Source organism: Brassica napus, chromosome C5 (genome assembly GCF_020379485.1).
Source record: "Brassica napus cultivar Da-Ae chromosome C5, Da-Ae, whole genome shotgun sequence".
Taxonomy (NCBI): domain Eukaryota; kingdom Viridiplantae; phylum Streptophyta; class Magnoliopsida; order Brassicales; family Brassicaceae; genus Brassica; species Brassica napus.
The window spans coordinates 19,042,024-19,056,944 of record NC_063448.1 but is presented as its reverse complement, the minus strand read 5'-3'; the positions used below and the strand labels follow the sequence as shown (position 1 = coordinate 19,056,944).

At 31.3% G+C, this 14,921-nt stretch overlaps 1 protein-coding gene across 1 annotated transcript; it reads left to right on the top strand.

The window, feature by feature from the left end:
- The first annotated feature begins 3,986 nt into the window (after positions 1-3,986).
- LOC106417322 (protein Brevis radix-like 2) lies at positions 3,987-5,187 on the top strand. The gene is made up of 4 exons (XM_048757294.1): positions 3,987-4,209; positions 4,294-4,300; positions 4,631-4,769; positions 4,843-5,187. Exons 1-4 carry the CDS (start codon positions 3,987-3,989, stop codon positions 5,185-5,187), a joined length of 714 nt encoding a protein of 237 aa, XP_048613251.1.
- The last annotated feature ends 9,734 nt before the right edge of the window (positions 5,188-14,921 follow it).

Here is a 14,921-nt window from a genome sequence, read left to right as displayed (position 1 = left end):
GAATATAACGCATCACTGATTTCTAGATGCATACTCTTAGGCAATAATATATTAGCCTAGCCATAGTCTTCTTTCAGACTGGTATAATGGCGTTTTTCATTGTACTCATATACAAAAATCATTCATTCATTTAATCTAAGCAGACAATGTAATAGAAATAAATTCAAGGAGATAAAAATCAGAGAAAGCATACAAGCAAAGCAATCACACAAGTTTGATGTCGAAATCAGATTATCAACTTGATTCTTTTAGGCAATCATAAGTCTCATATTCCATAAGATCATCTTGATCATGTTCGAAATTATTTTCACCATCTTTATAGACCAAGTGGGTTTCAGGATTCTTCCCTTTCAGACTCTCTTTGATAGAGGTCACAAAAATGTTTGGGAGTCCTTCATATATTAGCCCAATGGTTCTCCATTCCACATCTATGGCACACTGATTTGGTCGAGCTTTGTGGTTTAAAGGATATACCACGGCCACTGCCTTGACCATGGCTCAAATTGGGTTGATACCCACGGCCTCTGCCATAGTGATTCCCACGGCCAAATGTGTTATAGTGGCCATGGCCACGTCCTTTCCACCCTCCACGGCCATGACTGTGTGGTCTATCATTCTAGACGTGGTTACCTTTTTTTTTTTTTTCTGCGGCCTTATTGGTATCAGGTAATAGGGTTAATCCAGGAGGTCTCAATTCACTGTTTCTCATCAGTAATCCATTATTTTGCCCAGCTAGCAATAGACTCATCCACGGACTTGGGATTCCTCCAATCAAATAGGGCCTTTGGTAATAACACCGTTCTTTGGTGATCATATCTCGATTTTTAACTCTGTCCAAAGGTCTAGAGGATTCTCTATAGTCAGATACTTTTAATAAGATGATGGCTAATAATTAATATTGCTATGTATCAATCTTTCTCATTGGCATTATTGCCTTCTATGATATATTCACCAAGTCTTTTTGACTTTAGGATAATCTTTATATTCAATGCCCATCGTAAATAATTATCTCCAGAGAGATTTAGGGCAGCAAAATCCAGGTTGATTTTCGACATCTCAAATCATATATCACTCAATATTTAGGTATAATTTTCATGCGGTCTTACTCTTAAGAACAATCAATTCGGATTTCAATCTTGTGAGGACAATGAGACTATCAATCTTAAAGGCATTTAATCCATCAGTTAATTTCTAGCAAGTCTCAGCAATACTATTTCTATGTGCTCATAATATTATGGTTTATCAAGACTAGCAAAAACGGATTCAATTAATCATGCAATTAGGGTTTAACAATCAATGAATTTTAGCAAGACTAGTAAAAGGATTTATTAATCACTCAATCAGTTTCAAGGCTGATTTTAGCAATACTAGAATATAGATTTCAATCATGAATTTCAATGAATCAATTTCAAGGTTGATTTTAGCAATACTAGAATATAGATTTCAAGCATGAATTTCAATGAATCAGTTTCAAGGCTGATTGGTATTTAACATAAACCATGTGTAAATAATTTATCTAGTATCTGAATTTATCAAACCTCAAAAACATATAATCAGATCAATCAATTTAATCGAACTTAGCATACAATCTTAAACCTCAAGACATTAGATTTTATCATGAATCTATCAACCTAGCATACAGATTCTCAATTCTCAAAGACATCCAAATCAGATCAATATAACCTATCATACAGATTATTTAGGGTTTCTATTTAAAATAGATCAGATTACAAACTATCAATCCTAGCAGATGATATTAAACCTCAAGAATCATGCAATCAGATCATTCAGATTTTAAACAAGTAAACCTCAATCAATCTATCAACCTATCGGATTATATAAGCAAAGCAAACTAGCAACCTGTCGGATTCAATCAATGTTTTAACAGGCTGGTCGGTTTAAACAATTTTAAATCAGATGAACAATTAACCAAGCAGGATGAGAAAATAAATCTATGAATTTAATGGTCAAACAATTCTAGCAACATAGCATCAGATTCAATCAGATTTAAAACTTCAATGATCAAAACCGAAAACAGTTTTGATTTCAAAATATTCGATTAGGGTTTTAATATGTAATTTGATAATTGTAGTATAATTAATTCTGATACTTATATTATTTAGGGTTTATAGATATAGGGTTAGGATTTTAACTTATAAAAACCGATTTGGGGTTTTAATCATGTAGGAACATGATTTAGGGTTTGAGGTATCGAACTTTTAGAGCTTCGATTTACTCAATTAGGATTTTTGATCTATTACCCTATGGTTTTGATTCATAAAGATTAGGGTTTTAGGGTTTCATTCTTTATCAATCAATCCATGTTCGATTATGGGTTCTTAGGTTTTGAATTACCTTTTAACCTTAGATGATTGTTGAATCGGGCCACCAAAGGATTTGAGCCACGACCTTGACAAGAACGGGACGCGAGCTGGAATGGATCGAGTCGCTTCTATCGGGTCGCGGACGTCCTTTGTTGCTTGATCGGGAACGCCTTGATCGTCGGACGCGAGCTGTCTGATGCTGTCGCGAACGAGGAAGAGGTCGCGTGCTGGAGCTGCTCTCGGGTCGCGAACGTCTGAGCTAAGATCAGGAATACCTTGGGCTGAAGCTGATCGGGGACGCAAGCTGGAACAGATGAGGGAACAAGAGACGCGATCAGGGTTTAGGGTTCATCGGATCGCCGGCTAGGGTTAGGGTTTTAGGGTTTTCGATTCGGGTATTAGCTTAGGGATTTAGAGTTTCGTGCTGATAACGTGTTATAAAAGTAATGGAAAAGTCTATCTTTATTCATAACATATAGGTTACTTATATAGAAGATTACACCATCATAGATAAATGGAAAGATTACAAATCATAATCTCTTGGTTATGAGCCATCCACAATCTGGTTCATAACAGTATTTTCTTTTTTTGTTAAATCCAAAAATTATTAAGCACCCCACTTAAGAACCCCGGTTAATGGTGCTCTAACAAGCTTCAGTTTTTTTTTAATTTATATTTTGAGTGATTATAAAGAGTTTTGTGTTAACTTAAAAAAGGAAAAGATCTCAACAATCCAAAAATATACTCAGCAATTCCAAATCGAGAGAAGATCAAAGAAGCGGTTATAGAAAACAAAAAGATATTTGTAAAAAACAGATAAAACAAAGCTGAAATTCATCGAAGATGGAGATGAATCTCAAATTAAAGCATAACAAGATTGTGTTATGAGAACCACCCATTCGCCGGAGTCAGAAGCCGGCCAAGACAGTGCTTTGAAGGCCACCGTTTGCCAGAGGCATAGCCCGAACGTCGGGAGTCAAGCTCCGGTAACAGATCCGGTCAGCTTGACCGAACCTCTCTCTCTGAAGGATAAAGGAAAGAAAGAGAGAGACCATTCAGATTAAGAGAGAGACCATTCAGCTTCGCTTTCTCAATCATCTATTTCTGTGAAGAGTTTGGAAGATAGAACAGAGAGGAGAGAGAAAGCCACGGAAAACATTTGAAAACTTACATAGTTTGTATTTATTTTGTAGGAGTATCTAACTAATACTAAAAGGGATATATAAGGAGTAGCCAGACTGTCCACATAGGACAATAAAATTAGCCAAGGACAATAAAATTAGCCAATTAGAGGAGTATATTTTGCCATGTCACATAGCCACGTCACTTGGTTATCTTGGGCTTACGATTCTGGTTATCATGGGCTTACGATTCCATCTTCTGCGGTTTTTCATAACCAATCGTGTTGATATAATGGGCCTGAAGCCCCGTTACACCATCAAAAGTAAATCGCACAACAATTCTTCATCGCTTTCTCTTCCTCTTCTTCCATCAGTTTCACGATCTCACCTCTAAACAATCAATACATCATCCACTTCCTCATCCCTTTACTCTCATTTATGGATTCGTTTTGGTTTTCCCCTACAGATTTTGTTTATAAAGCTCTTAATCGGAGTCTTATTTCGATTAAGTTTCCTAAAAACTTTCCACTAATACAACGCAATGAGTTCCAACGGGAAATCCGCATTATCTGGTGATTCCTCCTCGGAGAAACCAAAAGGCGTTCAGGCTGAGTCCTATTCCGGACCGATCAACCCCATCGACACACCCTGTGTCTCTTCCAGCCACTCAATCGGCGAGCCCTACTCGAAGCAAGCCAAAGTAGTAGTGTCGGTCTCCTCCGGTCTGACCAAACTCAGCGTACCTGATTCGAAGAAACCCAGTGGTAAGAACCATTATTGTTTCTTTATGAAATTATGTGATTATTATAGAGTCCGTTTGACTTTCATTAAAAAAAACAAATCTGAAGCTTTGAGGTTTATGACACTAAATTACTTGAAGTGTGCTGTGTATTGTGAGAAACGTTATTGAGATGTGGATTATGTTTTTGGTACTTTAATCCGATCTTAATTGAAAGACTCCAAGAACAGTTGTGTTGGGGAAAGGAAGACTTTAGTGAAACTTGTAGGTGGGGACACATGTATGAGAGCAGCAATGATCTAGCTAACTAACTTTCTTCAGCTCTCATTGATGATTAGAACATATATCGAGTCATTGTTCACTTGGTTGTTTTATTGTCTATAGTCACTAAGACAGCTCTTCAATTGTTGACTTTTTTTTATTAACAAATGTCTATTTGCTTGTAGCCGTGAGATGTTTGATAAATGGGAAGCTCAAGAATGGTGGGGTGAGAATTTTGAGAAGGTCATGGAGTTATACAATGTGCAGCAACTTAATCAGCAGAGTGTCCCTGTTCCAACCGCTCCTCCTAGATCCAAAGATGAGGTATACACTCTTTGTACTTTGATTCTGATGGAACACATGAATGGGTCTTAACTATAACCATTTTTTTTACTAGAGCTGCAGCAAGAACAGTCCTGCAACTCCACCTCTAGACAAAGAATGTCCTGGAGGAAAATGCTTACTCACGGCTAACCAAGCAAGAACACAAACACAAAGTCGGTACCACCGTGATTCGTCTGGTCTTGCAACGACGCCAAAGCTTTCTAGCATAAGTGGGACCCGAACCGAGACATCATCGGTTGATATGTCTGCAAGAAGTAGTGGCTCATCAAGGGAAGAAGAAGAAGAAGAAGAAGATGGAGATTATTCAATGGAGGTCTCGGTAAGTAATGCAAGTGACATGGAAACAGAATGGGTGGAACAAGACGAAGATGGTGTTTATATCACAATCAGAGCTTGACCAGATGGGAGTCGTGAGCTTAGACGTCTTCGCTTCAGGTAAAAAAACAAAAACTCATTACCCTTTCTGTTGCTAAGAAAAGCACTTGACAGCATATGGTTCCTGTTGTTGTTGTTGTAGCCGAGATAGGTTTGGAGAAACAAATGCAAGATTGTGGTGGGAAGAGAACATAGCTCGGATTCAATAGCAGTACTTATGATGATGCTCTCTGCAACAAGAATCTGACAAAACACAATCAAAAAACTTTTTAATTTATTTTTCAAAAAATGTTTTTACGTGTAGAATTGGACAATTCAATATGATTTTATTTAAACTAGAGTTGATGCATATTCTATTACATTTTTTAATGACGATACAAAAACCTAATGAAGAATTTCACAATAACCGAACAAATATGGGAAACCGTATTCTTCGATTTAGGTCACCATATGAAGAAATTCTTCACGTATGAAGAAACCTTATGAACAAATTCTTCATAAGGTAAAGAAATTTTGATTCTTTATTCTTTTTTTTTTGTAACTGAGTTAAACCTTTCATTTATTCGTCTCTGTTTGTTTTAGGCTTTTAGGTAACCTAATTGGCTTGACTAAAGAGCAGATAGATGATCCAAGTCTATATCACATCACTGTTCAGAAGAAGAGTGAGACTTCAGAGGAAAATCAGAAGAAGAAGAGTGAGACTACATAGGGAAATCAGAAGAAGAAGAAGAAGAGCAAGACCAGGGAAGGAAATTAGAAGAAGAAGAGCAAGACCAGGGACAGAAATCAGAAGATGAAGGGAGTAGAAATCTCTTTCTGAGGAGAAGACATGCTCTTCATGATATTAATAACTTGTGTGCAATGCAACCCTTCTTTTCTTTTGTCTAGATATTAAATGTGTTATGCTGTTTTTGTGTGGATGTTTAGCAGCAACTCAAGACAGATCAAAATCTACATTCCAGCAATTTGTTCACAGCTATTCCTATAGTGGATCAAAATCCAATCTTATATACGCATCGAATATTCTTGAGGTTTTTCAATAGTGTTGAAGTCCATCAGCTCTACCAATTGTACCTCGGTAATTCCTCTTTTCTACGATGCTTCTCTCCTGAATAATAAAACCCATCATCAGTCTCAATCTAGCTAACACCTGCTTCTTTCTTTCACCACAACTAAATTGCAATATTTTAATTTTTAATTTTAACCACAATGCAATTTTTTTTTACTTTGTAATAATTATTTTGATCACAAACCCATTCTGAGAAAACAGCAGTATTATACAGATACGAGTATGACATTATTCAAACTAATTATATATAGATATATATATATATATAATGCAAAAACATCAACTTAGATGGAGAGGAACAAAAGAAATCAAAAGATAAATGTCCTAATATCCTTAAAAGTTATAAATTTAATGGGTTTCAAGTCAAAGGAAACATTAACATTTTTTTAAAAAAAAAGACTGTTAATTTAAAATTTATTTTACGTAATAAATAAATGTGGTAATAAATATAATCTTTCAGTCAAAAAATAAATATATTCATATTAAACTAATTTTAAATCATTTTAATATGTTTGTTTATTGGGTGATATATAATTTACAATAATAAAATAACAAATTTTGAATAGTGAAATTTCAAGATAAAGAATATATATATATATATATATATCTTAACTAATAATTTAGTTAACTTTTTATTAATCTTACTAATACCCTATATAAAATTTGAATAAAAACAAGAAATTATTTCAAATAGTTTTAAATTTGCATTTACTTTTATATGTCTATAACCAGTTCCAGTTTATATCATATTGTTTATTTATAGAATACATATAAAAATTAAACTAAACTAATATTATAGAAAAAAAACCAGGCGTAGCCCGGAAAACCCCCTAGTCATTTTAATGTGAATAGTGAATACAATATTAGCTTAAACTATTAAATGGAAAATATATATATATATATTGACCCATTTCCGGCCCATCAAATTCAAACCTATCAAGGCCCAAACCAATTTTTCCAGGTCTATGGTATTTTTTTTAAAATACCCATTTTTCACTTTGTTTTCTTTACCGTAACATAAAAAAAGAGAAAGTTAAAAAAATTTATGAAATGGGAATGTGGAATTTCTATAGAGTCAAAACTACCAGAGATCATCGCCGTCGCCGGAGCCACCGCACGTCGTGTCCACGCCAGCCTTGCCACCACTGTTCGTAGCCATAAGTAACGTCGCAAACCGCCGTGCATTTAAGTTTAGTGTAGGCCATTTTAGTAAATCGTCCATAACTTTCTAACCGTTGAGAATTTCGTGCATGCAAGGCCACCACCGTGTTCCTCTCGGCAAGACGAAGCTGTAGCTGCCGACCATGTCGCAATCGGAGTCACCAGATGAAGCCGTACACGCCGTCAGAAATTTTACCGGCCACGTGCATGCATTACACGTGTCGCTGCCGGAAATCGCTTCCACCACCTCGCTGCCCTACGTCACTGCTGCCCTCAGCCGTCGGCCCGGTGACCGGTTTAAATTAATTTTGGTTTGTTAGAGTAAACCGGTTGGTTAGAATTAATTAGATTTTGGTTACAGTAAACCGATCAGTTAAGTCAAATTGATTTTGGTCAAGGGTTGACCGGATTGATCTTTGACCAAACATGTTGACTTTTTCGTAGACCTTGACCAGACCCGTTAAACCGTTCGAAGAGCATTCTGACTCGATTTTTTGCCATGGTTTCATATTTTTTTTTTGATGAAATTTTAAATAACAAACTACTTTAGTACTAGTTTTATGGAAAGTTTAGTTTCAAATCATTTGACTCGAGTCTGTTTTAAAGTCTTGTTTGTTTATTATTATTACTAGGTGCTTTCCTGCACCATGTGGAGAAATAAAGTTTAAAAATTATATTCATAAATAAATATTTGTTAATTTTTTGGTTTTATTATTTGCATACAATATTTTAATTCTATGAAAAAATTAAGATAAAATAAATATTTTTATTTACATTTATATTTAATAATATATATACATATATATATATATATATAGATCTTGGAAGTATTTTTATTTATTTATTTTGGTTAATATATATTAAATAAAACTCTGTAAAATTAAAAGAAAGTTTTTTATGTATAATTAACAAAAAATAAAATTAAATAATATTTCTAAAATTTTTAAATATTAAGAAGAAATAATAATAATATGATTAGAAAACTAATTTTTTAAAATGCATAATTTTTTTAAGATTTGTTTTAAATTATTTAAGATTTGTTTTAGTAATAAAAATTATAAAATTATTTAAATAAAATTAAATAATATTTTCAAAAATTATTATATATTTCTATATTTCTAACTTTACTATTATTGTTATCTCTATAATATTATTTTAGGAGTCACTATCTTATGTGTTTCGCTCACGTTAATCTCATGATAGTTTATTACGCTCCTACCCTTAATGAATTAAAAATATTACATGTAAATACTATTATTGAATGTTTTATTTCACTACAAGAAAACAGCGGCATACTGAGGGAAAAAATCGTCGGTATGTCGTCGGAATAACGCTATTCCGACGACATACCGACGAAAAAAGTCCTCGGAAATAACTCCTCGGAAATTCGTCTTTCCTCGGAAATCCCTCGGAAATTTCCGACGGAATTCCGAGGACTTTTTTCGTCGGAAATTCCTCGGAATATTCCGAGGAATATGTCGTCGGAATATTCCGAGGGATACACTTCCTCGGAATATTTCCAAAATTCAAAAAAAAAAATTATAAATTTATTTTTTTAAATTGAAATTCAAAAATATAAAATTAAAATTGAAATAGAAAACATATTTAAAATACAAAAAATAATAAAATAGTTTTTATAAATAAAAAAATGTTTTATAAATACAAAATTAGTTTTAATAAATATAAATATTTTTATAAATATGAAATCATCTTTTTATAAATACAAAATAGTTTTTATAAATACAAAAAATAATAAAATAGTGTTTATAAATAAAAAAAATGTTTTATAAATACAAAATTAGTTTTAATAAATATAAATATTTTTATAGATATGAAATCATCTTTTTATAAATACAAAATAGTATTTATAAATACAAAAAATAATAAAATAGTGTTTATAAATCAAAAAATGTTTTATAAATACAAAATTAATTTTAAAATATGAAATCATCTTTTATAAATCCAAAAAACGAATTTATATACAAAGAACGTTTTGTATATTTAAAAATAGTTTTTATAAATACAAAAATAAAAAAATAGTGTTTATAAATCAAAAAAAATGTTTTATAAATAAAAATTAGTTTTAATAAATATAAATATTTTTATAAATATGAAATCATCTTTTATAAATCCAAAAATCGAATTTATATACAAAAACGTTTTGTAAAATCGAATTTATATAAACGTTTTGTAAATACAAAAATAATAAACAATTTATAAAAAAAGTTCTAAATCAATTCAACACAACCAAATCACAATTCTAAACCTATTACACAACAAATCACAATCCTACCCAATCACCCTAACAAAAATCTATCAAAAAACTTCTAAAATCATCAAATCTACTTAAAAACCTAACAAATAGGACCTAAGAGAGTGGGATAAGGTCCTTACATGATTTGTAAAGGAATGGAAATGATTCGCCGGAGAGATCGTCGCGAGAGAAGGTGGAGAACGCCGGAAGGAGAGAGAGATCGCCGGAGAGGAAGAAGAGAGAAATGGGGAAGAAGATGCGGTTCGAGTTTATAAAACCTTGGGTCTGACGGATATTTTCCGTCGGAATTCCCTCAGTATTTTCAATTTCAATTTTCGCGAAATATTTGGCGGCTTGTTTGCCCGGTTAAATGAAAATATTCCGAGGAAATTCCGACGGCCACTTAAATATCCGTCGGAATTTCCTCGGAATATTTTCATTAATTCGAGGAAAAAGAATATCATGTGCATGTATTTCTATTAATTTATATTGTTCCTCGGAATTTCCTCGGAATATTTCGAGGAAATACCGAGGAACTAGTGTTTGGGGTTTCAAAACATCAATTTTTTTTGCCGTATTTCATTTCTTATACAATTGTAATGCATACCATTGAGGATTCTTTGTATAGATGAGCATAAACCATGAAATAACAAATTTCAAAACGAATTGTAAGTATTCCCTTTACCGTTCATTAAAGTGTATAACTGTTTCTCTTATGTTGTGGGGATTTCGTTCATACAATCGGAAAAGTGTTTATTATAGGGTAATGAACAAATTTTTGACTTCATAATGAACGTAAGACACTTAATAAGGGTTATATAGGTGTTATTCAAACCGCAAAACGTTGTTTTCGGTTTAAAAACCCTATTTCCTCGGAATTTCCTCGGAATATTCCGAGGGAATTCCGAGGAAACCCTTTTCTTCCTCAGAATTCCGTCGAAATATTCCGAGGAAATTCTGAGGAACTAGTGTTTGGGGTTTCAAAATCTCGAATGTTTTTTTATAAACGGATCGATCGATGTATTTATGTCCAAAAACGCATCGATCGATCACTAAGATGGACCAAAGCGTAACAATGTGATCGATCGATGAGATTATCCCATCGATCGATCAAGGATATCAAGTGTTCCTCGGAATTTCCTCGGAATATTCCGAGGAAATTCTGAGGAACTAGTGTTTGGGGTTTCAAAATCTCGAATGTTTTTTTATAAACGGATCGATCGATGTATTTATGTCCAAAAACGCATCGATCGATCACTAAGATGGACCAAAGCGTAACAATGTGATCGATCGATGAGATTATCCCATCGATCGATCAAGGATATCAAGTGTTCCTCGGAATTTCCTCGGAATATTCCGAGGAAATTCTGAGGAACTAGTGTTTGGGGTTTCAAAATCTCGAATGTTTTTTTATAAACGGATCGATCGATGTATTTATGTCCAAAAACGCATCGATCGATCACTAAGATGGACCAAAGCGTAACAATGTGATCGATCGATGGGTATATGTCCAAAAACGCATCGATCGATCACTAGTTCGTCGGAATTTCCTCTGAATATTCCGAGGATTTCATTTTCCGTCGGAATGTCCGTCAGAATACCGATGTTTTCTTGTAGTGTTTACTTTCCGTTTTAAAATGTTCAAATAACATATATAATAAAAAAGGAAAATTTAAAAATTTTTAAAAATAAATTTAAAAACGAAAAATATATATATATAATATAATTTCATTAAAAAGGAAAGTTCACAAAATAGAAATATATCATTTAAAAATATTTTTAAATAACATAAAATATACTTATGAAGTAATAAAATATTTCTTTATACGCAAACTGTCATAAATACCACATTCCTAGTATCACTTTTCATGTTTACACTAATCACTTTTATCGTCACTTTTAATGAAGGGTAAAAAACACTTATTATACCCGTAGGGTTAGTTAATCTAGGGTTTAGAGTTGAGGGGTGATGTAGGGTTTTTGGAATGTGAAATTTAGGATTCTAATAAATATATAAATAAATACTTAAAAAATATATAATTTAAAAAAAAATAGTTTCAGACATAATTTTCGATTTTCAAAAAGAAATCTTTTACAAAAAAACAAAAACAAATTTCGAAAAAAAAATTCAAAAAAAAAATTATAAAAAAGTTCGAAATTGAAAATGTATAATTCGAAAACATTAAAAAAAACATTTTATTTATTTATTTAAATAATAATTTATTATATATATAGAAAACAAGGGTATAAGAGTCTTTTGCCACTTAATGAAAAGTATTTTTGAAAGTGTCTTTTTAATGGTGGTAAAGATGAAAAATAGTACCATGAAAGTGGTAAACATAAAATTTTCTCTTTTTTATATCTATATTTTCTTAGATGAAAATATATATTTGCTTATAATGTGATTTAATAAAACAACATTCACACACATAATCTTGATATTAGAAAAAAAATATTTAATACATAATTTTGAAGAATACAAAATATATATTTTCAAAGTAATAGAAATAATTTTTATATATCTATCTATTTTCTTAGATGATTACATATAATAATTAAGTAACATAAACTGTTATATGTTTAATTGAAAAATAGTTTATAATTAGTATTATTGAAATGTTTTATTTTTTTTCATATATTTAATTGACTATAATATCTTTTAATTACATCAAAAAGAATCTATAAATTATATTTTTACTTATATAATATGATTTTTAAAATACAATCACACAATTTTTTTAAACTGTTTATTTAAGAGATATTAAAAAAAACATTAACAATAAACATCTTTTGATCAAATAATTACAAAATATTTAAAACAACATAACACTATATACTTTAACGAGGTAGATATATTACATTTTTATCATTGTTAAAATTATTTGTTTTCATAATATTAACTTTGCTTTATAATTTTATGTTTTTATGTTTGTGGAACGTAATATGACTATAATTAAAATACCAAAGCAAATATGAATTATTATGTTTAAGATTATTTAAAATAAATTCCAGTTTACCATTTCAGTTTTTTTTTGTCACGAACCATTTCAGTTTAATTATTGTAAATATTGATATGTGTTCATGAGCTTCCAAAAAATGTATTATATGTAACTTCATATTGCTCATCGCTTTATTTTCTGACATTTTTTTTTTAAAAATGAACATATAATTTGATAAATATTGTAAAACTACATTCACATTTAAAAGACAAATAAAATTAATTTGATTTTACTTAATTATAATAAAAACAATTATAATTCAGTTTGAATTTGAAAAATATATATATATAACTCAATATACTCACAACATGACTAATCCAACTTATATCTAAAATCATATACTTAACCACAATAAAAATATATAATTTTATAATAATACTTTATTTTATAAATGTAAATTATAGGATGACTCAAAACATATTAACAAATGAAAATAAAATATTAACCAACTATTATAATTTAGTTATTTTTAAAAAATTTATATATATGCATGACACTGTAGAATATTATCGTTATATTAATTTACATGATTTGGAATTAGTCACTTTAGTTTATTTTATATTTCATTCTAAGATCAATATATCTTAAATTATACATAATCTTCCTCAAATATATTTACATATCTAAGGCAACTACCAACGTAAATGAAAATAAGAAAATTAATCATAATTTTAATATATTTAAAATAAAAAAATATTATTATTGAATTCAGAGAAATAGATGCAATCTAATATATCCAAATGATGACTAAATCGGCTCTAAAAACAACAAAACCGACTAGATATAACATATCTAAAATCATATGTCTAATTAAAGTAATATAATATTATTAAAATAAATTAAGCATAAAAATTATAAGTTAATTTAAGATTAAAAATTAATAACAATCAATTATTATAATTTATTTATTTTGTAAATATTTATGCCCGTGCATGAGCACGAGAAAATCACCTAGTAATAATGATGATTTATAAGTTATTACCTTATTGTTAATACTTACCAAAATTATAAAAAAACATTAAATATACATATCCATGTCACAATTAGTCCAAGTGAATGACCCTAGGAACGGATCACTCTACTGGTACGGATTGGATATGAACTCCGGATGGAGAACTGGATGAATTGAAGGGTCGCACGAAGGTTGCGGAAGACCTCTGATATTCCCGACTCCAATGGTGCTTCATATGACTCACAAGACCACCAAATGAAGGTTCTCTTGTTGTTTCTTGATATGACTCACAAGTCCAACGATTTGAGGAAGTGTTTACTTGGATATGACTCACCAAGAAACAAGACAAGTTCTTACAAAGAACAAAGAGTTTCAACTCAGAAAATTCAAGACAAAATCGATTATTATTTCGTGGCTCTTAGGCCTTATTTATAGGATTATAAGTTGTAGAGATCCAAAGAAGAATATGCTAAAAACAAGACATAAAAGACCGAAAACAAAGACTTGACTAAATAAAGTATTTGACTGAAACTTGGACTGCCTCTTGATATAGTCTCAACCAGGACTTTGAAAAGTGAAGAATATGCTCCTGATATGGGCCAAAACATGTTCATTTGAGGCCTGGTCGAATTCCATATTTTTCCCTTAGCCAATATTTTATCAGTTTCTCCATTTGGTCCAAACAAGTCTGTTTTGAATCTTTTTAAAACCATCAAGCCCAATACTTTCTTGGTCATTTAGAACATGAATATTCACCTTTGGCATGATTGAATTGGTCGTTGGTTTATCAGAAACAAAGTTAGCCATTTCCAGCTTCTCGGGTGGTCTGAATTCGCGAGAACTGAAGATCTCTTGATTTGTAAAATGGCATAACTGTCACATATGAACTCTGTTTGATCTGATTCTTCTTCGAGGAGCTCCGTAATTGAGTTGAGAACATTCTACAAGTAATTTCATGCATATAAGCCTCGTGGTTTGGAAGATATGAGTCAAACAATGAACATATATATTTAGTGCTTCCCATGATCAAGTCATGCATGTTTTTTGGCCCGGTGCGCTACCCAAAGGCACATCACCAAGCCATGTCATTTTTATTAGTATGCTATGTCATCATTTTGCTTTTAAAATTAATGGGGTGATGAAATTTGTCAAAATCACTTAGTAAATAATGTATAAGGGATTGATTGTTAAACCGGAAATAGGATAATAAAGGATTCAACGGTTGATTAAAATGATTGATGTTAAGAACTGTTATATATATACGAGTCCATGTGCAGAGATTTGCGGGGGGAAAAAAGTTTGTAAAAATTTGTACTAGGCT